The sequence below is a fragment of the Sprattus sprattus genome (genome assembly GCF_963457725.1).
Source record: "Sprattus sprattus genome assembly, chromosome: 18".
Taxonomy (NCBI): domain Eukaryota; kingdom Metazoa; phylum Chordata; class Actinopteri; order Clupeiformes; family Clupeidae; genus Sprattus; species Sprattus sprattus.
The window spans coordinates 30,045,629-30,072,594 of record NC_137916.1 but is presented as its reverse complement, the minus strand read 5'-3'; the positions used below and the strand labels follow the sequence as shown (position 1 = coordinate 30,072,594).

The following is a 26,966-nucleotide window of genomic DNA, read 5'->3' as shown; positions in this document are numbered from 1 at the left end:
TTTAATCAACAGAAAAGAAAAAAAAATACATATTACAAAATATCATAGAAACCACATTTAAATCAGTCTGTTTTTTTCATCATAATTTGCTGGAGAAAGCAGAATAGGGCTTTGTCAGATTTCTTTTTAAATGGGGGAAACAGTGAGCCAATTCCCCTGGATTAACAGGGTGGAATGACTGAACGTGCACCGAGAATGGAGTGATTGGTAATCTATGAGTCATTCTCGAAGTTAGTCATTATCTTTAGTTTCTATAGATCGAGTGCCAGTTGTGACAAAGGGATAGGGTTAGCAGAAAAGAAAAACGGGGACAAATCTCAGTGACTTAAAGGAACTCCGATGCAGCTGAGCTGAGCAGAGCACCTCTGAAACAGCACTGCCGGTGCGAGGACACACTAACGAAAGCACTGAATGCCGGACAGATGCTACTTAAGAGTTACCATAGTAACACGGGAGGCACAAAGAGCAAAAGGTTCATACTTCGAAGGGAATTTTTAAAAAGCAAACAAATTTCATCCGCTACCCCATTTCCCTCACACAACTTTTGACTCACCTTTTAACCACCCAAACAATCAAGTCCTGCTTTAGAGCCGTGATGCCACGCAAAGCTGTGGCATACTTTTGAAATGGTGCAGTAAAGCACATTCATACAGAAACATTCACGCATTTTTCAATTCTTTTTGTCATTCACCAGATTCGCAAAACAACAAACTGCTGATCCTGTCTTGGTGGAGGGGTACTGCTGCAGGTGTGAGAGAAAGACGGGATGGCGTTTAAGGATGTGGAATAACAGCAAAGTCCTTCCTCCTCAGCGAAGGTCCGACAGATACGCCAACACCTCTTCCCTCAACCATCGCCGGCCTCCATGTGGTCCTAGGCCCCCAGTGTTTGAGCCAGCGGCCCAGCTCAGGGTGGTCCCATCTGGGTGAAACGGAAGTCCTGGTCCCTGGGGAACTGCATGGAGCTGGACGTAGCGTTAGCCGTCACATTAGCAGTGGAGTTAGCGTCACACTGGGTGGGTTGGGTGGTGGGGTGGTGGGCTGATCGAGTCAGAGGCGAGTTCCCTGGAGGTATGGTCCAGTTCTGGGGCACTGTGTTGGCGCTGGCCAGGGGCTCCTGTGGAGCGGGCCTGCCTTGGGAGTCCTGCTGGGAAATGAGCTGGAGCAAAGCCGTGGCCATCGTGGGACTGATGTTCTCCGTGAGCCTGTGCTGTGAGGGAGGGTGAGGGGGTGATGGGGGCCGTCGCTCAGGGTCCACCAGGTCAGGGGCATTTACTTTCCTCAAAGAGTCATCTATGAAAGCAGACAGAATATAGTCAAAAAAAAAAAGCAGCACATACTTTCACACTTTCATTTACACGTGTCAGATTCATGCAGTCCCAGAGGTATTTATTTGCCCATTTTAAAAATCTTTACATTAACCTTGGTAAACACACAGGCATCATGCCACAGCAACAACCGAAGTACTCAAACTTGCCGCTAGAGGTCGGTAAAGGGCTATATAAAAGTTCTGAGATCTGACAAGTCAACATTTCTGTCCGCTAAAATCGCTTCCTTTTAAAATAACTGCTTCGTCAACTAAATCATTAAAATGAACAGCGTACACTTATGTACGCCCCCGCCCCTCACACACCAAAAGATTTAAGTATTTTATTTCTTCTTCGAACCATCAAACCATCACGAGTCGATGAGTCTATTTTTAGTAGTTTACTATACTAGCCGGCGTTACTGGTCAGCTGTTTCACAAAGTTAAGGCTGAGAAGTCAGCATCAAGGAAATGACTAGGTAACATGAAAAACGGAACATCTGGTATACTTGGCTCAAGTCTAGGCCCACTCAGGGATTCGAGGTCTTCTCCAATAAGGTTAATTTATTGAACTACTGATCTCAAATGCGTTTTGCAATACTTAGCATCATGTTAACATTGCAAAAGAGAACAAAATGTGTTATGAACGTGCGCAGCACTTTGGATTCTATCCTTCATCACGCAAATAATAGCACGCAAGATGATGACACCGCTGAGAAGTTCGCTGAGCCAAAATGTGCCCTAAGTCGAAATTCACAATAATACTTCACATTCTATTAAGATCTGTCGGCTGGGAATAGACATACGTGTGCCACCGACCTTGTCGATTCGGACTTTTATCTAGCTTAAACGCATGCGACTTTGATTCAGCGAATTAGTTAAGATCAATTACTTTGTAATGCAGGTAGGCTTTGGGGGATGAAGCCTACCGCGGACATTTAAAGACTCCCTCGATACACACGAACAAGGAAATTAAGCAACCATTGCAGTGCTAGCAGTAGAGGTTGCCGTTAGCACTTTGTCCGGTATGATGTGCGTACAATTTGTAATCGAAGTTTTTTTATATATAAATTAGGAAAATCTGTTTGAGAGAAGTCAGTCACAGAATATTTAATTAGGCTTAATAGGTCCGGCGAAAGGGGAGGGGGGGGGGGGGGGGGGTTGGGTATGAGGTTATGAAAATCTTCAGAAGCTAATCATATCTATTGGGGTCCTTATGCTGCAAAAAGCCAGGCTGATTGTTAAAGTGATGAGAGAGAGAGACAAAAAGAAGATGAATGTAATAAACAGCTGGTAAATAACCAAGATAAAAGAAAAAAAGAAACCCCACAATGTGCACTTCAGAAACAAAAATAAATGTGTGACCTGTGGAAACATAAAAGCACAAAGAAATTCGTGCAGGTGAAGTCGAAGGTTGAAAACATTTATTTCTGATGTATAATTTATTAGATTCGTGTTTCATATAAAGGCTGACATACAGACTGTTTTATAGCAATACTTTATGGAAAGAGTGGCAATCCAACAAACCTGCGTTTACAATGAGAAATTATCCTACTGTGAAATGGAGAGTGACAGCAGAGAGGAAGGAAACTTAAAAACAAACAAACAAACAAACAAACAAAAACAACAGCATGTGGGAGAGGGGGTGTGAGAGGAAGTTTAGACTTGTTGCACCCATCAGGTTCTGACATTGACTGGTGGTCTCCCAAGTGCAGGATCTGCTAATGTAGTGCAGGGACACAAACAACACCGGGGTGCTGGTGAGGACGATAAGGGGCTTGTGTTATGGAGTGTGAGATCAGGGATAGAGAGAAATGTACAGGGAGACATTGAGAGAGAATGAGGGGGAAACATGTTCTTGGGGTTCAGTCAGAAGTCTTAAAGGTCAACCTGGGCTTTTTGGGCCGATATTCTTAACACTAGTGGCAGATCTGCTGAATCCTGCCCTCCTGTGTCAGGTGATCAGACCCTTATGAAGCTACTTCCTTGTCGGCCATCTTGTGGTGGCTCAAATGTGGCATTTGTTTCTGCCTATTTTACCACCTAGGTAAATAAAGTGGAAGAATAGAGAGGGGGGGTAGATGAGGGGTGATTCTGGGGATGGACTGTTGCCCTACATATGACGTAGTCTCGTCTCGTCTCCTCTCAGCCTCAACTCCTCCCTGTGAAATCTACTTTAGCTTTTAGTTAAAAAAAGAAAAAGAGGAGGAAATCCTTTTCAAATGACAATGGCAAACATTTAGTTCTCAACTTCTGTTTCATAGTTTAATATTTCACATTTGTTTTTTTTTTTGTCATTTCATATATCTTTACTCAGGTAGCAAAAAGAAGAAATAAAACCCTTAGCACAAAAATATACAATCACAGGAGGCATAAACACTGGACGAACCGCAACGCATCGCATCATCACCTACACACACACACACGACCTCTGCAGAAGTGTTTGCGACTCACCCCCCCCCCCCCACCTCACCTCAAACCGTGCCCCTCCCCCCTTTTTCCACCAAACCTCGTCCCAACTTCCCGCCCCAACTAGAGACCGAACTCAGACTTGCCCTTCCGATCGGCGCCGGTAACTGGCCCGCCGCGGGTCCCGCGTGTCACCGCCTCGTCGGCCTGGATGCCGTTGCTCTCGTCGGGGGCGGCGCTCTGCTCCACCGCGCCTGGCGCCGCCGGCTTCATGAGCTGGCCCAGCAGCAGAGCGAAGAGGCTGGCCTGGTCCTCGTGGCTGAAGGCCGCCGTCGCCGCGGACGACGACGACGACTCGGAGCCCGTCTGGGGCGGGGGGGGCTCGGGGGGCTGCTGCCGGTGCCCGGACGTCTCCTCGGGCGCGTGGGACTGCTGGGACGACTGCAGGATGGAGGAGAGCGTCTGGCTCAGGAGCTCCAGCTGCTGGGTGGGGTCGTGGGGCTCGTGGGGGGGCTGTGGAGGGGGGGGTGCGGGGTGCTCGGCGGAGGAGGAGGGGGTGATGGTGTGGGGACGGGTGGGGGTGGCGGGGTTGTTGTTGGTGGAGGAGGAGGAGGAGGTGGAGGTGAGCAGCTGGGCCATCTGAGGGAGACTGTCGGCCTGGCCCTGGAGCAGGTTCAGCAGCACGGCCAGCTCCGTCTGATTCAAGCCTGCAGGGCCACGAGGACAGAGAGAGGGATGGAGGAGAGGGAGAGGAGAGGGATAATAAGCATCAGGTTCTGCTTTTGGATACTCACGGCACTTCAGCTTCAACCCCATCAACATTATTGTGCACACGGTCTCTCTACCAGCACCTGTGCCGGAACTGTTGCCTCGTCGATGTGCCCAATAGAACACACCGACATGATTGATCAAAATGAGAAAAATAATTCAAGACATTGTACTTAAAAGGCATCCTGTATTGTACTTACTTTCTTGAATAAAAAATATGTTTAAAAAAGAAAAAGAAAAAAGAACACACCATACATAGTCAACAACATCAAGCATCTTTCAACCCAACCCAATCTCAACCAATCACAATGACCCGTCAGCTCACGTTCATGCCCCCTCCTCATGACTAACCTGCCAGTTCATTGGCTGAGATGTTTGCTGGGGGCGGGCGTGCTGACGGTGGAGGGGGAGGAGGGCTGGGCGGAGGAGGCCGGCTGTTTTCCCCGCTGGGGGGCTGGACGACCGGGTCCTTCCGGGGCACTTTGGGAACAGGCACATCCTCGGACACCCCGCTCTGACGCTGCCTGCGTCGCTTCTTACTCCAGAGCTCGTGACAGTCCTGCCAGTGCGGGAGGCTGGAAGGGTGCGGCCAGACGACGGAAGGACAGAAGAGAAAAAAAGGTTTAGCTACTTATTAGAAAGAAGTTTTACCAGTGGTGGACATGTGTGTTTTAAGCTGACACTTTACACACCGTACGCAGATGGCAGTCTAAATAAGAAAAGTGTCTGTGTGTCTTGTGTGTGTGTGTGTGTGTGTGTGTCTTGTGTGTGTGTGTGTCTTGTGTGTGTGTGTGTGTGTGTGTGTCTTGTGTGTCTTGTGTGTGTGTGTGTGTCTTGTGTGTGTGTTCACAGGAGACGTACTCAGGAGGCGACATCTTGCTGGGCTCCACGTCACACAGGAAGTGGCTGTTGAGCGCCTGCTCCGCTGTGCAGCGCCGCGAGGGGTCAAGGGTCAGCATTCGGTCCAGCAGGTCCAGAGCACTAGACGGTAAACTGGCAGCGAGGAAGGAAGGAAGGGAGGGAGGAAGGAAGGAAGGGAGGGAGGAAGGGAGGAAGGAAGGGAGGGAGCGAGGGAGGAAGGGAGGGAGGAAGGGAGGGAGGAAGGGAGGAAGGGAGGGAGAATGAGTTAACGCCACGAGGGGCAGGTTGTTGACCAGGCAGCGGGCAGACATGATCGCTCATCACGAGGGGCAAGCGGTGATGGGAACATGCTCGACTCGGCTCATTGTCACTCGGAGCCATCAAGGAGACCAGTGAGTGTGGTGTGTGTGTGTGTGTGTGTGTGTGTGTGTGTGTGTGGCGTGTGTGTGTGTGTGGCGTGTGTGTGTGTGTGTGTGTGTGTGTGTGTGTGTGTGTGTGTGTGTGTGTGTGTGTGTGTAGCGTGCGTGTTGTGTCATGGAAGCTTCTAATGATGATCAAACGGTTCTCTTTTTGATACGGAATACTTTGCTCTCCAATATGAAGCAATATTTACAACGAAGAAGAATCGTTAAACAAGGCAGGTTTATGTGACTAGCGACTTCACTTTCTGAATCATTACTAAAAACAATGTGTGTGTGTGTGTGTGTGTGTGTGTGTAGAGTGAGCAGCGTCTGTACGTACAAGGAGACCAGTGAGTGATGTGTGAGTGTGGTGTGTGTCTGTGTGTGTGTGTGTGTATGTAGCGTGGGCCAGCGGCTGTACGTACAAGGCAAACTCCTCTCGTAGGCGGCGGCGGTACTGCTTCTTGGGCTTCATGGTGTTGAAGTAGGGGAGCTTGATGACGTCAGGCCAGACAGCAGGACAGGGACTGCCACACAGCCGACTGCCAAAGGTAGCAGGAGGTTAGCTGGAGGTTAATTGCCTTTTTTGCACTACCATAACCTCACTTTTTAAGAAAAACCTATGCTGCTGTACGTTTATCTGTATGTTCTACTTAGTGTCATGAAATGTCTTGTCTGTATGTTCTACTTAGTACTAGGAAATGTTATCTGTTGTGCCTGTGCACTTTATATGTTTTACCGTGGGAGAGTGGGAAACGTTCTATCGATTACTTTGTATGTCTTGACATGTGGAGTAATAGACAATAAAACTACTTTGACTTGACTTTGACTTAGCAACTGCCTAGCATCTATGGAAGCACATTTTAATGGACATTGTCTGGGTTTGATTCAGTGGCGGCTAGTGCAAACTCAAAAGCGTGTTGCTCCGATTCAACCAATGGCGTGCTGCATACCTAATGAGCTCTAGCTGCAGCAGCTCCTGATTGGCCTGGAAAATGGGCTTTTTTGTGAACAGCTCTCCCAGGATGCACCTAAATATGAAACCAACAAACAAACAAAGGGAAAAAAAAAAACTTTGTTTAACGGGGCTACAAAGGCACGTACTGACAGGAGTTAAAAAGGCATTTTGTGGAGCTCAGTCTAAGGTGCACACTCCTACAACAGCCCACGTGACGTACAGCAGTGAAGACATGTTTCATTTTGGGCGTCCCTCTCTACCTTCAAGAAGCTCTTGAAGACCCAACTCTTCAGAGAGCACCTCCCTTCCTAACTGGCACCTTGGCTTAACTTGCACTGAAGCAGTGACAGTCCCGCACTTCTTTGTCTTTCTATGTCGTTATCTATTTCTTAAAAAAAAAAGTAGTATTTATTGTTACACCAGGTTTTATTGCTCTTAGCTTGACTGTTCTCTCCCTTGTACGTCGCTTTGGACCATAGCGTCTGCTTGATGATGAAATGTAAATGGGTAAAACACTTTTGAGACATTCAGTGGGAATAATGTGAAGTTACATAGCTAAAAATGTGTAAATTGTGTGTGTGTGTGTGTGTGTGTGTGTGTGTGTGTGTGTGTGTGTGCTTACCCGCAGCTCCACACGTCGATGGCAGGGGAGTACCTCTCCTCCCCCAGGAGAAGCTCAGGTGGCCGGTACCACAGTGTGATCACCTTATTGGTGTAGGGCCGACTGCGTGGAGGAAGAGAGGGAGAAGAGAGAGAGAGAGAAGAGATAGAGGGAGAGAGAAAGGGAGAGGGAGATACAGAGAGACAGAGAGGGGGAGAGAGGGAGAAGAGAGAGATGGAGAGAGAGAGGGAGGAGGAAGATCATGTCAATAAAGTGCCTCATTCAAGTATCAAACACCAAGTCAGACCACTGCATAGAATGGAAATTCATCAGTGGGATTTACTTAGCGCCGGTTAAGAAAGTGGTCACTGAAATCACATGGACAGAGGAATGGCCAGAGTTCTTCACACTCTTTCCTAAGGGACAGTCTAGGAGAGAAGCGGGAGGAACTCACCTCTCTTCAGAGTTGTACAGCCGAGCCAAACCAAAATCTGCCAACTTGATCTGACCACTGGGGGAAGAAATCACAAACAAAGGGGGTCAGGGGGTAAACAGGCAATGGATAAAAGTAATTTGTTTACTCACAAGTATTTACAGTTTGGTCGGCCTCGTGTAATTATAGTTTTAACACGTCACAGAGATGCAAACAACTAGCTGCACTGCACAGACAACTAATAGTGAACATTTTTCATGGTGTTCAATAAGGATAAGATGGTTTTGCATTAAATATGAAAAGGTATAGGACCCTTATGATGAGGCACTTCTAAAGGCTGTGTGTGTTCGTGTATGTATGCGTGTTCTGTTAAAAAGAATGTGCCAACACTGAATGGCTCTCTGATCAACACTGAGTGTGAGAGCATTCAAACATTGAATCTCTCACAGCAGGATAACGGAGGGTATGTGCACGAGTTCACAATGTATTAATACAGCTAGGGATGCACGATATTGAATTTTAGCCGATATCCGATATGCCGATATTTACAAGCTCATTTTGGCCGATTTCCGATGCCGATACCGATATATACACCTCAGCTTTTTAATTATTGAAAAGTCTCTCCTGTACTAGAATTAATCTGTTATTATGCTAGTGTATTGCTGTAAATACAGGACATTACAGACTTGATTTGTATCATTTTAGACATAGACATTCACTCATGAAACTGAAATGGTTTCAAATATGGCAGATTTATATTTGTATAAAAAATATATATTTATATTTTCACGTCACAATTTTCATACTTGAACAGTACCTCCTTGAACTTGAACAACTTCACTCTGGAAATGCAGCTTGGCTTAACTGACTTACAGTTTAATAACGTCCCTTTTAGGATTTCTAGACTAATCTATGTAACGTTATTGCCAAGTTAGCTGTATAAATTCCATATATGCAAAAGTAAGCCATGTACAGATAGCGTGGGCTTGTGACACCTCATTTCACCTGAAAGGTTTTCTGACAAATAGGCATTTTGTCATCATCCTCTGATACTGTGAAGTACTGCCACACAGCCGACGCTCATAAACATTTGCTTTGCGTGCGCATAACTTACACGTCAACTTATCGGCCAGGAATATCGGCAGAAATTTTTCATATCTGCAGATACCGATAATTAAGTTGTGAAGCCGATATCTGCCGATACCGATGTCGTGCCGATATTATCGTGCATCCCTAAATACAGCTCGACTTCACACATTTAAATCGTTGGATCAGTGGACATCAGCGCCCCCAAGTGTTACATTAAAGAACTACATGGTGCAGGTTGAGTTTACTATGATAGTGAAACAGTCCACTGAAATGCATCCATTGCAGGGCTGTACCTGTTGTTGAGCAGTGTGTGTGTGTATGTGTGCGTGTGTGTGTGCGTGTGTGTGTGTGCAGGGCTGTACCTGTTGTTGAGCAGTTTGTGTGTGTGTGTGTGTGTGTGTGTGTGTGTTCAGGTTGCTGTACCTGTTGTTGAGCAGTATGTTTGTGTGTGTGTGTGTGTTCAGGTTGCTGTACCTGTTGTTGAGCAGTATGTTTGTGTGTGTGTGTGTGTGTGTGTGTGTGTAGGGCTGTACCTGTTGTTGAGCAGTTTGTGTGTGTGTGTGTGTGTGTGTTCAGGTTGCTGTACCTGTTGTTGAGCAGTATGTTTGTGTGTGTGTGTGTGTGTGTTCAGGTTGCTGTACCTGTTGTTGAGCAGTGTGTGTGTGTGTGTGTGTGTGTGTGTGTGTGTGTTCAGGTGGCTGTACCTGTTGTTGAGCAGTATGTATGTGTGTGTGTGTGTGTGTGTGTTCAGGTGGCTGTACCTGTTGTTGAGCAGTGTGTGTGTGTGTGTGTGTGTGTGTGTGTGTGTAGGAGGACTGTACCTGTTGTTGAGCAGTATGTTGGAGCACTTGATGTCCCTGTGCAGGAAGTTCTTCTTGTGGCAGTAGTCCAGGCCCTCCATCAGCTGCCTCATGAAGCTGCGCACGTGCTCATGGGAGAAGGTCACCAGACCAGACTCCAGCAGGCCCATCAGGTCGTGGTCCATGTACTCAAACACCAGGTAAAAGGCACCTGAACACACACACACACACACACACACACACACACACACACACACACACACACACACACACACACGGCAGACACGAACACACACACACACACACACACACACACACACACACACAGACACAGACACAGACACACAGACACACACACACACACACACACACACACACACACACGGCAGTCAGTCACATGTGTTTCTGTGCCAGCTATCTTTCCTAACACAAGGAGAAGCCGTTACAGTAGAAAAGGCATCCATTATGAATGACCGCTGGCTTCGATGAGGTCATATGTACATATTCAGACTTCAGTCAAATGCTATGTGGCGAAAAACTGCATACACGCATAGGGACACACTAAGGCTGCTTATATCCCCCTTACAAAAACTAGCACATGTACAGGTAATGGAGAGCTCAACATGTAGCAAGGTCAGCGCCAGACCTTTGTCCTTCTTGAAGTCCAGGGCGTCCTGCTTGTCGGTGACGATCTCCTTCATGTTGACCACGCTGCGGTGGTTGAGCTGCCGCAGGATCTTGATCTCCCGGATGGCCGTGATGGGGAAGCCCTCCTTCTCATTGTCCAGACGCACCTTCTTCAAGGCAACCAGCTCACCTGTGAGTGGACACACACACACACACACACACACACACACACACACACACAAATTCAATACACACGCATATTTAGCACACACAGGGGTGGAAACAACAATACATCCCTGGATGTAAATGACTGACCGAGCCAAACTCTCAACAAATGTGTCATTCAGATTTCAAATAAACATAACTCTATACGTCCGTCACTTATATTAATGAAAACATTATTTTCAAGAACACCACACACACACACACACACACACACACACACACACACACACACCTGTGTCCTTGTCCTTGGCTTTGTACACCTGGCCATAGGTGCCTTCTCCAATGATGCCAATGATGTCAAATTTGTCCACACAGCGCTTGCCCCAGTCACTCTGGGTCTGCATCCGCTCTCCATACCGTGGACAGCAGAACCTGCACAGACCACATCAATCAATTAACACCAGTGCACAGATTTAACACTATGGATAGGACCTGCACAGACCACATCAATCAATACCAATGCACAGATATAACACTATGGATAGGATACACGTGCATCTCTGTTTTTACAGAGTGGGGATCAACTGGGGTGATTCTGGGTTGGGTTTTTTAGAAAGTAGGCTGATCTCTACAGCCATCTTTACAGGCCAGTTTCTACCAGATTAAAATCACCTACAAAACTGCCTTGAAACTGCAAACGTCTAATTTAGTCTAAATTTATGAATGAAAATTACATTTTCATGGCAAATATAACATTGATGCAATCCAGGAGTCCCCTTTCACCTAAAACTTTCACCTAAATGTATAAAAGTTGTCAGGAAAAATATTTAGGAAAGGTGTGACAACTTTTATTTTAAATTCACAACACCCAAAAAAGTTAGTCTTTGGGGGCCCCTGGTGGTCAGAAATAGAACAACCCATGACAAGGACATAAGATGGTTAAATATTGCTGATTTAAAGGGAAACTTTAAAAATGGCCCAGGTTGAAAAACCCCAGATGTTTTTGGGTCAAAATATTTACTAAAGACCATTTTAAAAATCCATCCAGTGCTGAGTTAGAGCGCCATCACAGGCAACAGTTATACAATCTAACCCCATGGGGCATGCATCCACGTCAGAGTAAACCACTCTTGTTCCGCCACTGACAGGCTCATCATGTAATTATAAGTGTCTGACTACATGGAGAGGATCCCTACAGACAGAGAGATAGACCGCTGTCTGTTTACATCAATGACTGTAAGGCCCATTTCACACTGGCTGTGTGTTGTGGCTGTGTGTTGTACGTCGCGTTTTGTCGCTCATGTTATCGGGTTGGAGCATGCACACGGCCTGGGAGAGACACGCATCTCACGAGTGGCTTGAGCCACGCTGGCATGGAGCCCGTTGAGGTAAGCACGAGGAAAGCGGTTCTCGGCAAAGATAGACAGTAAAAAGACGTTAAATGGTCATATTGACATCATACCAACAACATTACATATACCGACTGATATTTCACTGCAGTTTCCATGTCTAGGCTACTAATCTATTGGTAGAATGAAAACCGCACTCTCAAGCTTTTCTCTTTTAACAATAAGACCAGTTTATTTTAGTACAGACGCGTTTCGGCCTTACGCCATCGTCAGTGTGTAGGCTACTAATCTACCATTGACCTCTGAGGGCCGGTCAGGGACAGCCGAGGGGCCGCAAATGGCCCTGGGGCCGCACTCTGCCCAGGTCGGGCCTGGAGCCTAAAGTTACGAGAACAATAACACTAAAACCAGAGCACAACATGCCGCCTCAATGTGAACGTCACTCATTCCACCGCTTTCCACAAGTGAGTGGGAAGTTCAAGTTGAGGCATCATGTGAAAGCCTGTATGCCAGGCACCTAACGTTACAGTATAATAAGTTAAGAAAAGGAATATAATGGAAACCGAAGTGGCTGTTTGTTTGCGGTTGCTCATCTTCGCTTGGTGGACTAACACTCGAATAAAGTGTATCCTTCATAACGTAAACAGAGACTCCTATATTCCTTCAAACGGTCATGTACTGGAAAATAAGTTAATTTAGAAATCCATATTATATGTAATATTAGCCTGAAGACGCTATAGGCATAGTAATAAATCGTTATATAGCAAGCTAGTCTCAATTGCTTACACAAGTGAGGTTAGTTAGTTAGTGAACATTAGCCCGCATTTCAAGCACACATTGGCTAGCATAGCATGCTAACCAACCCTGGCAATAAATTGGCTTAAATGATCATCTAATCTGAATTTCATGGTAATTAAACATCCATACATACTGCATTCGTTTGAGTCAGTGGTGTTTTGTTTCTAAGTATGTAGGAACAAGACATGCACACTGTCTAAAGCATGATGTTTGCATCATGTTTGTAAAAAATTGCCCCGTGTTAAAGTTATTACAGACTGGCACCCTGGTAGATGTGCAACTCTAAATGTCTTAGTTTGTATGCACATCAAGAGTCAGAACAGACACCTACCAAAAAGAAATGACAATTGTGTTTGTTGTACTCCCCTAATTGAAAAAGTTACCATTGCACATTTTCATTGGTTCAAACATTAAGCAGAGCCCTGATTTTGCCTGCTAACCAGCTGCAACGTTTTTCCATTTTTATCTAGTAAGGTTATTTGGTGGCGTGTAAATGATTTGATAGTGACTAATTTACTTATTTTGGCGCCGTGCCTCTCTTTCCTGACTCTCTCGCTAACCACGCCTTTCACCTAGACACTGTCTCAAGCGGTAGTAAGCCCTGTTTGGCCTCATGGTGATTAGCGGGCCAAAAGGCCCTGGCATGACCGAGCCTGGGAAGTGGTAATGGAAATGCAACAGGCCTTGGCACGCATTAGTAATTGTTTTATGGTTGTAACCTTGTCGAAAATACAATGGTTGTAATACAGTGGTGTGGTGAACATGGAGCAGTTATGCAAAAACAAGTGGTCACAAAAGGCCAGGCAGAAACGCCTGTATGCAAAAACAAGTGTCCAGTAAGGACAGACAAAGAGGCCTGTTTCGGAAATCATTAAAATAGAGCAGTATCTACTGGTGAAGTATTCATGAAAGGGTCTCAGAATCAGACAGTCAAGGGCAAAGGCACTGAGCAAGTCAACACTTACCATTAAGTCTTTTTAGTCTTATTTTGAGTGGTTTGGGCAACAACTTTCACACAGTTGCTGTCAGATTTAAAAGTGGATTCATGTGATGTACTTTTAGTGTCTGCTTGACCATGTGGAGTTAGGGATCCCTATTCAATTGGATAGGGAGCCAGATTTTTTTTTGTTGCCCAAAACTAAAAAACAAAATGGCTGCCAAGTGGCAATCCTTGCCTATAAGGTTGCTTTGATGTTGCCTACTTGTTTCAATATGTTTCCGTTAATTTCCGTTCATTCACTGTGGGCAAAATATTTCCACTGCACCAACTGGGCCACAACAGTTAGCGATGCAACCGTCGTATGCGAAAATTAAATTGTATGTTGTTGGTCAACAGCAGCAGAGCGTAATTTGGGAAAACAGAAGTGCCCCAGCCAAGTATTGCTAGCATGTATGCCGTGCTATTATGGCTAACAAACTGAGTGTGATTACATAGGCCCGTACTGCAATACGAGCAAAGGGGGGCATACTTGGTGACGTTTCAGATAGATTACCAAAGCATAGTCTATGAAAAACAACAAATATTGATCTCCCTCTCAAAGCCTATTGTATTACATTTAATTATTGGTCAACTACAGCAGGCTTGGACATAATTATCTTCCATTTAGAGGAGGACTGACTTCTTAAAGCAAACTGCAGCTGAGAGTAGTTTAGCCTATGGAAGAAGCGAACATAAATGAAAGTGTAATTTGTATCTGCATGAGCCACCTTAACTGTCTACCAAGAATTGTTTTGAACTTGGTGGGAATCACAGGTATCTTAAGGCAGATTTACACTATGCTAAACGCTCATTCATGTTAGCTTTCCTCAGTTGACAAACCAGGGCTAACTAACTTAGGAAATGTCAGCCATATTGCCAGAGGCATCAATGCAACCAGCAAGAACAGGCATTGATGATGCAAAGCAATGCGAATCGTCTGCATTAGGATACACAATACCAACAACGAAAGTGGATAATGAAATGAAACTGTGGTGATTTTTTTTATCCAATCAACGTTCCAAAATAACTTTATGGTTTACAAACTTTCGTCCCTATTCCTGGTCAGAGGTCAATGGGGCATCAATGACACAGATGAGACAGGCACTTACTTTGGTCTCTTTTTGTAGGTTGGCTGCACCAGAGGCATGGCCTGCTGCAGGGGTGACTGCGGCGGGGATGCGTCTCCTCCGTGCTGCGTGGGGGGGAGGGGCAGGTCACTGAGGAGGGAACGCGGCCGCGACTCCCTTGCCTCACGCGCCTCCCTCTCCCTGCGTGACGACCGCTGAGGAGGCGTGCTCTTCTTTGGGCTGAAGCACACACACACACCACAGGCACAAGCGTTAGGCCCCTTTCAACACAACTCACCACTCACACGCATACACACACACACACACACACACACACGCAAACGCACACACACGCAGAGTAGTTGCGCTTCCTTCCGTCATTGGCAAATATATAAATAATGATATACGGAAGTTATGTAACTGGGGAGGAAGTTCAGACAGGAACATATAGGTTAATGTCTCCTCCCATCCACCACAGCAATCTAATGCCACAGACGTTCTCAGATGCTCTTGAAGGAACTCCTCCAATCCTCCAAGAACAAACCGTTTAAGACACATACATAGTATAAATGTTCACTGCCTGCTTGCAACTGCAACTCATTTTCCATGATAAAGAGTGCAGCCGTCATCAACCCGAGCTAAACAGAGGAGACCAAACGCCTGCTCAGCACCTGAGTAAACTAGACGCAGTCCCCCGTTCCACCGGCCCCATAGCAACAGCAGTGGATGGCCTCGCTTCAGTGAGCCTGCCGACTCTTAGTACCAGGCAGGGGCTCCCATTATCTCACTCTGCCCAGTCACGTCATGTAACCATGACAAACCAAAATGACCTTCTGCATCAAAGCTCACTCAGAATTTAAGGTATGGTCAGTGATTTTTTTTTCTTGCATCTTTTAAAAAAAAAACAAATAAGCTAAGACTTAAATCGAAGTATAGAGCAGGAGTCTAACAAATGAAGAGAACGATCCCATCTATCCATCATGTTCTTTCCAAGACAGCACGATTACAGGGGACTGTTCCTTTAAAGACCACAAACACTGCTGCTTTAATATCCCCTGCTGCACAATACTATGATAAAAGCTTAAGTAGGGAGTTGATTTGCCAAGCCAGCAGGGCAGGTGTTTTGTTAAGGTCAGGCCTATAGGTGCTGGTCAAGAAACATCCACTTTAAGAATCATTTAAAAGTTTTTCAGCCTTCGACATTACTGAACAAACATATCTAGCAGTTTGCTAATGTAATATTGGGTTAGTAGGCTAAATCCTGAAAGTTGTAATCAATAATGGAGGATAAAAACCTGAGCTTAACTGAGTTTTCCACATGTAGGGGTAGCTGAACCATCAAAACAGCATCTTTCATCATTAGCATACTTCTGTGTGTTAACCACTTGTGTTTATCAAATTCACCTACTAGCATTCATATATTAACGACCGCATGCACATTAGAGAACAGTTTTTTTTGGTGCACTGCGCCTTTAAGTTGAGCTGGTGTGTGTATGCTGAGCATGTGCTTACCTGTCCCTCATCTCTCCCAGGAGCATCGGAGGCAGTGGGAGGGGTGGCAATGTGGAGGTTTTCATTGGCAGAGCCTTGTGGCCAGGGCTGCTGCGTGCGTGGCTCTGATTGGCTGCTGGTGATCTGGGGCGGGGCCTTAACTGGGCGGCACTGAGAGCTGTCGCCGCCGGAGACGGTGGGAGGGGAGGAGGTGAGGTGAGAGGCAGCGGAGGAGGAGGAGAGGTGAGCGGGAGAGGAGGTGGGGGTGAGGGGAGGGGTGGAGGAGGTGCCGCGTTCTCTTTACCGAGAAACGCGTCAGCAGGCAGAGCATCGGGAGGGGGCGGGGGAGGAGGCTCGGCGGGCTGGACCGGGGCTCGCTCCACGCGGTTGGGGGTGCGGTCTGACGACTCCATGTCTTGGTCACGGGGCCGGGTGGTGGAGGGCGTGGTTGTGGGCGTGGCGTTCCGCCGGGAGGGGGAGGGGCCACGGGAGGCTGTCGCGGCCAATGTCGCGGCCTGACGCTCCTTCTTGCGTCGGCTTAGCTCCGCCCCCAGGCTGGAGGCGATTGGCAGGCGCGAGGAGGAGGGGGAGCGGCTGGTTGGCCGGCTGCTGTGGGAGCCGCTGGCGGTCGCAGACGAGCGCTTCTTGCTGCGCGAGCGTGAAGAGCGGCGGGACGAGTACGGAGGAGAGCGTGTGCGGGAACGAGCAGATCGTCTGAATGGAGAAAAGGAAAAAGGTCAAAGTTCAGTACGATAGCGGGTAACGTGAGGCAATGTAAATTCATCAAAGTAAAGGGGAGGGGGGGCTAAGAAGGAGAAATGATCAACTCTTTCACTTCACGGTTCGGTCATATTGCCTAGTCCAGATGAAATACAAAAACAACCAGTTCATCAAAAACAACCCATAACTCACACAAACACACCTCACAGGAATGCAAGCTACCCCAAATCTGTATCGCCCAGAAAAGGGAGGTGTCCAGCAAAACTTAAGTCAATATCTACAAACTCAATCACTCCGAACTATGTGTTCATGTGTTCAGTCAGTTACAGAAGAGTGACTACAGAAGCCTGAGAGTAGAGGGGCCAGGCTGAAAGCTGGAGCTTCCTTTACCTCCTACTGGGCACTCACTGCGAGCACCTGGCTAGATCAATTAACTGGATTAGCCTGTCGCCATCTTGTAATAAGGTCAGGATATTCTTCCTCATAAGGGCTGTTCACGTACCATCACAGCAGAGCTACCTTAGGGCTAACACTGCAAACTGTAAGGTTCAGCTGACACTGGTCACGTAACAGGACATACATTTACTCCAGATCACACAGCAGAAAACAATACAAGTCCCTGTTTAAGACTGAACAGAACAGAACACACAGAGCGTTTGCCTCAGCAGTTAAAAACTTCTTAAAAATGGGCCCTTTCACATTATATATATATTCATGTTGAAATTGCTGCCAGATATCAGAATGTCATGCAGATGTCTTTCCAAATATAACCATTGGGTTATTTCCAACGGTAACACAAGAGAAGACATGAATTTTACAGTTCAGCCTTCATTTTAGGTTTAAATATGATAAAAGCATTGCCTATTTGAGTTTCATCAAGTTACATTTGAGAGTCTTTGGCTTTTTATACGAACAATGAGATCCTGACGTATGATTGATCTTATAGTAGAGGGCATGCGTACTCCAGCCTGAGATGACAGAGTGCATTATGTTTAAGTCAAATATGTATCAAATTCACCCTCTTGTTACAGACTAGGCCTCTAAAGGTTCTCTCATTCTAATGATATATGAAAGCACCTATCCCTTCATGCCTCTGCTGGCTGACAGGCATCCCCCTGTAAACAGACTGGAACAGCTCCTAGCACCTAAACTATTAGCTAGTCTACTCCACTAGCCACGATAGCAAACCAAATCAAATAACAAGTGTTCAGTAATAAAATGGTATGCGAGTACTGTACAAGTGTGCTACGTGTCCTTTGTTGAGCGTACATATTTAGTCTGCAACATAAACATGGTTACCTCCTTAAAATTAGATTGCTACATTTACCTAATAAAATATGATCCAGACAGACTGGCAAATTGCCATCATAGGCAAAATTTCAAAAGTGTTTCAAGCTTTATTCTACTGTTTTTAAAGTCTGTTTAAAAGACTTGATACTCATGTTCGTTTTCATGATGTATGATCATGAAATAGATACAGGTAATAAACTTTGCCACTAGCTGCACCACAGTCTCTTCACTCTGAAGGTTTGTGTTCTGTGTTAGCAGGGCTCGACCTCGACAGTTGCCCGGTTGCTCTTGGCAACCAAATAGAGACAAGTGGCAACCATTTTATTAGCCCTGGTAGCCCCCTGTGGCAGAAGCATGTTCACTGCACTTAAGTTTGCATATACAATGAGGGTTGTAAAACAAAGTGACTGTGGCTAAGGCATAAGAATGTGCCCTGTTGTCATGACAACAGCATTGTTGACACAGTGGTTAACATTGCTGACTTCTGAGAAGGTGGCGCCGGGTCACTTCCTACTCCTGCCCAACTTTAATTAGGGTTACTCACGTCATGGAGTCACAGCGACAGGGGGGCATTGGGCCCCGTGAGGTCCGCACCCGGAGGGAGTGCTGGTGACCGGAGGTGTCCGCACCAAGGCCCATTGCCCCTGCCCCCCCCCCTTGTTGACTCAGTGCCACACTAGGCTTCACCATAGCGAGGGTTGACCTTCTCCACTGACTAACACCCTGTTCCCTAATGCTACGTAATGGGAATAAACCAAACGGAAAGAAAGCTACGTCTAAGTCATAACTTTAGCCTGGCGGAAAGTAGTTGGCATCTTAGGCTTTGACATCCATCATAGTCTTGCCTCCAAGCTAACTTATCTGTTAGATAACTGGGGAGACAAACTCCAAACTCACTAGCCACATGAAGTAGGAGTACAGAGGTGACACTACCCTATAGTTGTGGTGAGAGGGCGCACTTCTGGGGAGAAGAAAGAAAGAAAAAAAAGGGGGGGGGGGGGGGTGTCTCCTGCAGCGCCCCTCTGGCCTCATGTATCCCTGACCTCGCCTATTATAATCAATTAGCTACAGCAATGCAACCGATGCCCTGTTTCAAACTATGCCATTTCATACAGCCTTTATGCATGTTGCTTGGTGATTTAATATGTAGGCCTACAGTTAGAAACTTGCCATAGGAGTTGCTAGCCTTGACTCATTTCAGAGTCATTTTGATTTCATGTGAACTACTAGTTATGCTGAGTTTACAAGTAATTTGACCTAATTATGTGAGTAAAACTGAAGATTTTGTGATCACAAACAGTTTCAAACTAATTCAAACCTGTGTTCAAAGACTAATTGGTTTAATTAATGCTGTAGCACACACCCACAAATTCAGACTCAGGGCTGTTAATGATGACAACCATTAAGTAGGATTTGGCAATCAAAAGCTCATGTCTAGTTGCCAAGCTCGGTAAGTTAATGCCACGTCCTGGTTAGAAACATGCAAAAATCCAAGAACAGCTTCTACAGCTCCACGTCAACAAAAAGTTAAAATATATCAGTAAGCAAGCTAGCTAAACTAAATCAGTACCAACTGATTCTTTAGTATTTGGATCCTTCTGATTGGAGTTGATGATTCGTATACTTGCTTACTGTATAGATGCTTAGTGTAGAGAGTGTTTTATTTCTGTATTTTATTTGATAATGTGATCTTTTTGACTTGACCTGTGCTGCTGTTGGTCCCAGCATGGAATGTCTACTAGCAAGTTAGCTTGTTAGTTTTAGACAAAAGTTATCTTTAAAATGAGTGCGTTAAAATGATCACTGGGACTATTTATCTCTTTGTCTATTTATTAAAGAGACTACAAACAGGGATGTGTACTGCTTGCACGGCTTGAGATAGAAATCAAGAGTTGTACAAGGAACAACAAAAACAACAGCCACTCAACAATATAACATCGTTATCCACTCAAGCTTATGAAAGACAAACAAAGTCAATCTTGTTCAACCCTAGGTGTGCCTTACTGTTGGGAGTCTCCACGCATGTACCTGTTGCCAAAGAGAATAGAATTGATGTCAAGGATTCAATCCCCTACCTTCAGAAACTCAACCGCAGTGCTGTAACGGTCAGACAAATAATTAAACACACCCTTGTTAACCCCTCATAAAGCTGGCACAGCTCAGTGCACAGTCCAATGAAGAGCAAACACACCTTGTGTGGATTTAAACAGAAACCACAAGGCAATTTCTAGGGGTGCTGAACTCCCATCATAAAATCCCGACGCTCAGCAAAGAGCCTACAAGTAATTACACCAGGGTTCATCATGCCAGGTCAACGGCTCCTCAGCACAGAGCTTCCTTTTCCTATTCCATCAACAACTCCCAGGATCACACGCCAGCTAGGGAGACTTTATCTCACAGTGCTCTGCTCAGCCACTAACATCAGCACAAAGAAAACAAAAAGATGAGTACAAACTAAGAAGGGAACGTATTATTCACTCATTTAAAGCCATTAGTCTTCCTCAGGGTGAACAAAATTAGCTGAAAACGTGAAAAAAGCGGAATTCACCAAAAGTGAAACGGAAAATGCATTTTTTTGAAACAGAAAATCATTGGCCCTAAATGAGGACAAGAAGCACAACCTCTATGCAGATCACTACTTCTGAAGTAAGAGATGGGCGTGTAAAAATCACATGAAAGTGACATAGCTATGTCCTACATAACCATTGCAACCTCTAGTCCATAAAAAAAAAGGTATTCAAACAGGTATTCATATTCAAAACAATTTTTTCTATGTGCCTGACTGTCTGCCACAGTTACATGTTGTGAGGCCCCATCTCACGGTTTTCTTTTGTATGATTATACATTTAAGAGTTCGGCCTTAAAGGGATACTTTGGGATTTTCCCCCATCTGTGTGGGTCAAAATGTTTACTAGGGACAAAAGCATTCCAAATCAGTTTAGTGTTGAGTTTGAACGCTATAACCAGCAACCACAAAACTGCTTTAATACGTCATCCCATGGGGCATGCATCCGCCTCACACTAAATTGCTTCTACATGCCACTGACAGGCTCATTATGTCATTATAAGTGGCTGACTTCATGGAGAGGATCCCTGCGGGACAGACCTGAAGCGTTAACCTTTATACCTCAAGAAATAGTACAAAATGTCAGAGTCATTTTCTAAAGAAACTAGACACTGTAGAAAAGGGTACATGTGGCCCTTTAGCATTGGTGAAACATACCACTCAATCCCAGAACAGACAACTGTCAAATATATCTTTGAAAAATGATCAGTCTTTCCAAAAAATGTCTAAACGGTTCAGTCCAGTGTGGAATATCTAGATCCCTCAGTGATTTTAGCATCAGGGCATATGAAGCCCAAGGTGTCTAGTCTTTTAACTTTAGCTGAGCGTAACCTCTAAACACATATTTCTGGCTAAAGTCGCCTCTTGACAGTACCAAGGTCAATGAACAACATGAGCAAGGCCCTGTTCCATATTTGGCTTCAGCTTGGCCTGGATGTGCAGACACTTAACAGGCATTTCACACTTAATGGCATGAAGTGGAGGTGTGTGTACAGAGGCATAACAGGCCCATTCTCTCTGTATAAACTGGGCCTCGGTGGTCTGAGGCAAGACTGTTAGATTTGTATTAAGCTGGCCTATACGTACAGCATTACAGGCCCTCATCCCCACATTTGCCCACAGTAAGCAGGCACACAAACCATGTCCTATTCTCCACACAGCTGTAGCCTAAAGCATTCATGGACATCTACTCTAACAGGCTGGATGGAAAGTAAAAAGACCCGCCGTGGGGCATGTTCGCAACAGGTCTGTGCATGCGTCACCTTGAGCGACGCATACAAAATGACTATGGCCAAGGCATGAAAATCACGACGATCATATTATACACCTATAGCTGTGATGTACAAAATATAAATACGAGATGTGTGTGTGTGTGTAAGTGTGTGTGATTCAATACACTGACCTGGACATGGGACTTGCACTTGAGGACCTCCGGTTGCCATAGGGACTGACTGATAGCCGTTTCCGTGAAGAATAGGGGCTGGCGTCCCTCTCGTAGCTGGAGGATCTGTGCCTGGACCCGTAGGGGCTGTCTGAGCGTTGCCTGCTTCGTCTCACCGACTCCCGGTACGGGCTTGGGCTCTGGGCCCTACGGCGTGATGAGTAAATGTCTTCAGCCTCCGCCCCGTATATGCCCATTCCCAGAGGACTGTCCCCTCTTCGAGGGCTAGGAGATAAAGTCGAGCCAGAAGTCTGCTGTCGGCGGCGCGGACTGCCCCGGGACGAGGCCTTGCCCTTTGGGCTGGACTTGTGACTCTTGGAGGACTTGCGATGGCTCCGGTCAGAGCGCTCCCCCTTGGAAGAGCTGCGGGCCTGGCTCCCGCTCTCCCGGTGCTGCTGCTGCTTGTCTTTGCGGGTTTTGGACCGGCTCCCCTCTTTGTTCCGAGCTGAGGAGGTGCTACTACTCCCCCCCAGGCTTACCCCTGGCTGGAGTGCAGTGGATGGAGACTCGCCGGTGCGTTTCACGACACCTGGCTCCTGTCTCTTCAGACCTGCGACAGAAGAGGAAAGCTTATCCTTGCTCTTTCCCTCTTTCTCCCTGTCTGGCTCCTTACTGCTCTTCTTTTTCGAGTTACCTGCCCCGTCCACCGACTCCTTTACTTTATTCGGGTCCTTAGATTTTTTCCGGGAATGCCGGTGTTTATGAGACCGGCTCTCTCTAGCCCCGTCCGCCCCGCCCCCGTTATCCCCCTTGCAGTAATCCGACGACTCTGAGCGTTCATCGTCTCTCCGTTCAGCCGTTCTGGCCGGTGGGTCCGAGAAGGTGTCGGAATCGGAGCTTATGTCGTCATACTCAACTAGTGGCTTGATGGCGCCGACTGCAGGTGGCGGCGCGTGACTCGGTGCAGTGAAAACCGTAGCGTCTGCCGACGCCGCTGAGGACTCGCCCCGGCCGTGCTTCGATGATTTGTGCCGCTTGTGCTTGGACGTTAAGCCAGACGAGCCCGGAGATTTGGACTGAGGCTTCCCGTCTTTACTGGTCATGTTAGCTGCAGAGCTGTGACGCGACCCTGAGGTTTGATGAGGCCCGCTGTTGGCGCTTGTAGCAGGTTGCAGGGGTTGTACAGAGACGCTAGTGCTGCTGGATTCCGGCTTTCTCTTGGTCCCATGTTGTCGGTCCGATCCAGGCATACCTCACGTCAGCAGCGGTCCTTCTCCCAGACTCGGACCTCTGCATCGAAGACAATACATTAACGCTGAACAGATACTTCAAAGAAAAAACATCCGGTAAATGTATGGAGACAGTTGTACAAGCAAAAGCACTAAACAAACATCGAATCAAGTCTGCCCACGTTGTGTCCTCAAGGTTTATCCCCAGCTCATTCCAGTCAGATCAAGAGGCATTTTTTTAGATATGAAAAATGTGTTCGTAATCAAAAAGTCGGTGATAGTACCTCTCCACCAGGATTGTTTCAAGAGCGTGAAACAAAATCCCAAGACGAATATATTTACTGCTCTCTCCCCTTGTATGTAATTTAGCCAGCTAGCCAATGCTATAAAGCTAGCTAGCAAGCAAGCTAGCAGTTGTCGTCAAAACAAAAAGGAAAAAGATTGAAGTCGCCCTTTAAGTTGGCTATCCATGCTCGACACATGTCTATGGATAAGTTATTTTAGATCCACAATTTCACTGCCCTTGACTTCAGAAACAAGTATAGTCCGTTATCAAGGGGCAATATTTTCTCAAACTAAAAAAAACTTGACCCCGTTGGTAGCTACTGTTTACATATTCGCTTTAATATGCCAGTTTATCTCTTTGTAGTTTTGATATTTGTTAGAAATTATCATATATTCATGTGCAGAATATGTTCCAGTTTATTTTTCGTGGCTCTGGGAAGCAACCCGGCCTAGTTTAAGGGCGATGTTAATGGATTTCATAACATCCACAGCCCCTGTTATACGACCAAGCTATAGCGGCCATTGTGCCTAGTATTATGGGAACTCGAGTAACCGATTCCTTCAAAACTCCTCCAGTAGGAGGAGCTAGTCATAGAGCTAAAGTAGGTAGAACGGATTTTGCCTGTTTAAATTTCACCGGCTTTCAACACCAGTGAAACTAAGTTTGCTGAAATGCCTCGTTATTGGCATATAGTGTCCAAAAGGGTACCGTCGCTGGCCTCCTCTGAGGTTATAAAGATGATTCTTCGTTGTACAGAATCCAGCCTCATCCAGCATGCTGTTCTGTGTAGAAACACCGATTCAGTACGGTGCGGTCTGATCTAGCCTCTGTATTTCTTTGCCATTAGAGCCGTCACTCCATCAGGTAACTGAGAGACAGCCTATCCAACGTGAACGTCAAATCCCGCCCATGGACCGCCGCAGTTGCTTCTGCTCACCTGAGGAGGGCCTGAAAAATGTACTATGTGCAACTCTTGTAGATTAGCCACTGTCACAAACTTTCTAACACAAACCAATTGTATCCAGTTGCATTCCAAGGTAAAAGAAAACGCTATCGACGTATAAATTTGTATTACTTTTATTGTGAAAATAATATCATGACCACACCATTCCCCTGTCAAAACATACTTTAAGAAGTTTCGCCATCTATGAAATAAAGCGACTACAGATCATTGGTACAGCCAAATCAGACTAAGATTGTCAATTTTTCATTGCTTATCATAAATTAACTATGATTTCTTCCGTTTAGTCAACTGACGTTGCCTATCTAGAGTCCGCGGACGTCCTTTGTCACCAATACAATTTAACCAGCATCTACTTGTATTTACCAATAGTGTATTTTTAAGTGATTTAATTACACAGACGTGTTTAGCATCATCTGATCAATTGCGCGTGGAGACCCGCGGACCTTACAGCTAGTTGCCAAGCAGGATAACGTTAGCTAAGTTTACCTAGATGTTAGCTGCTGTTGTTGTTACAAAGCTAGTCAGCTAGCTCACTACCTTCCGCCATTCTGAAAAGAAGAAAAACACAGTTAAAGAACACACAACTAGTAACATGTCAAAGACCACGCAAAATCTTGAACCTGATTCAAACACGATGCTTAATTTAGAAAACTGAAGAGTAGCGTGGTACTATGATACGCAGTCACAGCAGCTTAACTACCGTTAGCTAACTAGCGAGCCTGCGGTGTCCACACATCAGGCGGTGTCGCGGCTTATTTAGCCAGCTAAGTTAAAAAATAGATAAAATAGTACAATCACAACTGTAGATTTCACCTTCATTTGTCTTCATCTGTGAGGATGTCACGAAACGCTGTACGAATTATAGCAGTTTTAAGAAAGAACGGTATGTACAACAAAATAGTTAGCAGGCAATGGCAACATCCATATTGTCCTGAGCATCCTTTCGTCGCAGAGTTGTGTCGTACAAGTGTGCGCAGCTGACTGCGCAACTTAACAGACAACACAGTTAAAATGTTTAGTTATTGACGGTTTCGAGATATTTTTACGAAAGGAATTGTATTGCATTTGTCTCTATTACAAACGAGTGATTTGCATGCAACTTTATTTGATAATGTACTTTTGAGCGTATGAAATAACATGGAATCGGAATGTTTTTGGGTGGATTGCTCAATGTCGATTAGCCTACATCTTACAATGCAGTATATGCATGACTCTTAACGCGATAAACATTTAGTTTTTACAAATTAACCAATACAGTTTGAATTTTAGTGGGCGCCGACTGTGTTTTCTAAGGCCTTTGTGATGTTAGTTGCTTCCCCAAAAGTCTAAATAACCTACATTTATTGGAGTAAATTTGTGTTGTTGCATTGTCTCTGTACAGTCTTTTAGAATTCGAAGAATGAGTTTGTTACATTGACTGAATTATGCCGATTATGGCAACGTTTTAATGTGTCCCTGCAGATAAATGGGTGGTCAATTCTAACAACATCTAGCTTAATAATAAGTTAAATTAATAAACAGCTTAATAATAATAATGAGTGTAGCTATTTTACTTGCTACGTGTTTTGAAAGTGTTTGCATAAACGTTGTGGTTGCTACGGTTATTTCCTACACTGTCATCTGTTTTAATAACCTCTTTTTAATGTGTAAACGGCGGATATTGCTAACCAAATACAACTCCATGCTTTTTAAGATTTGCTTAAGTTTCTTACAATTGTTTTTACATCCCAATTATAGGTCGACTCAAGAAGGTAGCATCAGTTTAGACCAGTATGAAGATGACAGTGACTTGCCTTCCAAAATATCTTCTTACGTGAATCTGTATATGGTGTCCACACACACATTGTTAATTATTACAATGAATATATAATTATGTATTTTCTTTCTATCAGTTTCTTCACTTTCCACCTCTTGCTCTGCTCATGATGTTTACAAACATGCCAGTCTACATCATCAAGTATAGTATGCACTTTACTCTGTAATTTAAAAAATAAAAGGTTCACTTAATAATAATGATAATTCATTTTATTTTTTAACGCACTTGTCATTCACAGGAATATCAGAGTGCCTACATATTAGAAACTAACTATAATAATACAATAAAATAAAAAATTGTTAACATAAGCATAACAGAAAAGATTTAACACAAGGCCAGAAATGCCTTCCTGAATAAAAATGTTTTAAGTCCAGCTTTAAAGGAGTCCAGCGTCTGCGTTGCCCTTAGGTGGTCAGGGAGGCTGTTCCATAAGTGTGGCGCTGCCGAGAAAAAGGCCCGGTCGCCCATGGTGCGGAGCTTGGTTTTGAGGACGCGGGGGAGCGAGCTGTTTGAAGACCTGAGGGTGCAGGTGGAGGTTTGGGGAGTAATTAATTCTTGCAGGTAGGGAGGTGCATGTCCATTTATGCACTTGAACAGAATCCCTTTGTAGATG

General features: G+C 45.4%; 1 protein-coding gene across 5 annotated transcripts; it reads right to left on the bottom strand.

Moving 5' to 3' along the window:
- On the bottom strand, positions 1-25,471 carry cdk12 (cyclin dependent kinase 12). Of its 5 annotated transcripts, XR_013968994.1 has the most exons (16): positions 25,351-25,471; positions 25,024-25,085; positions 22,080-23,348; positions 16,123-16,815; positions 14,653-14,850; positions 10,710-10,849; positions 10,272-10,442; positions 9,647-9,836; positions 7,758-7,814; positions 7,325-7,426; positions 6,698-6,775; positions 6,170-6,286; positions 5,344-5,475; positions 4,834-5,057; positions 3,779-4,421; positions 1,250-1,292 (listed from the first exon to the last, which is right to left on the bottom strand). XR_013968994.1 is itself a non-coding variant. In XM_080856875.1 (14 exons), the coding sequence occupies exons 1-14, from the start codon at positions 23,306-23,308 to the stop codon at positions 907-909; spliced, it is 4,278 nt and encodes a 1,425-aa protein (XP_080713001.1). In that variant the 5' UTR covers positions 23,309-24,407; the 3' UTR covers positions 1-906. The 5 variants fall into 5 exon arrangements, 1 of the variants encoding a protein (XP_080713001.1); XR_013968995.1 differs by lacking the exon at positions 25,024-25,085 and having other exon boundaries at positions 25,351-25,435; XR_013968996.1 differs by lacking the exons at positions 25,024-25,085; positions 25,351-25,471 and adding an exon at positions 23,450-24,407.
- Between the last annotated feature and the right edge of the window lie 1,495 nt (positions 25,472-26,966).

Coding starts and splice junctions, on each gene's coding strand:
- cdk12 (XM_080856875.1), bottom strand. CDS start 23,308: ATGCCTGGATCGGACCGACAACATGGGACCAAGAGAAAGCCGGAATCC. Junction 16,816..22,079: donor AGTGCAAGTCCCATGTCCAG/GTCAGTGTATTG, acceptor TTCTCCATTCAG/ACGATCTGCTCGTTCCCGCA. Junction 1,293..3,860: donor TACCGGCGCCGATCGGAAGG/GCAAGTCTGAGT, acceptor CTGCTTTCATAG/ATGACTCTTTGAGGAAAGTA.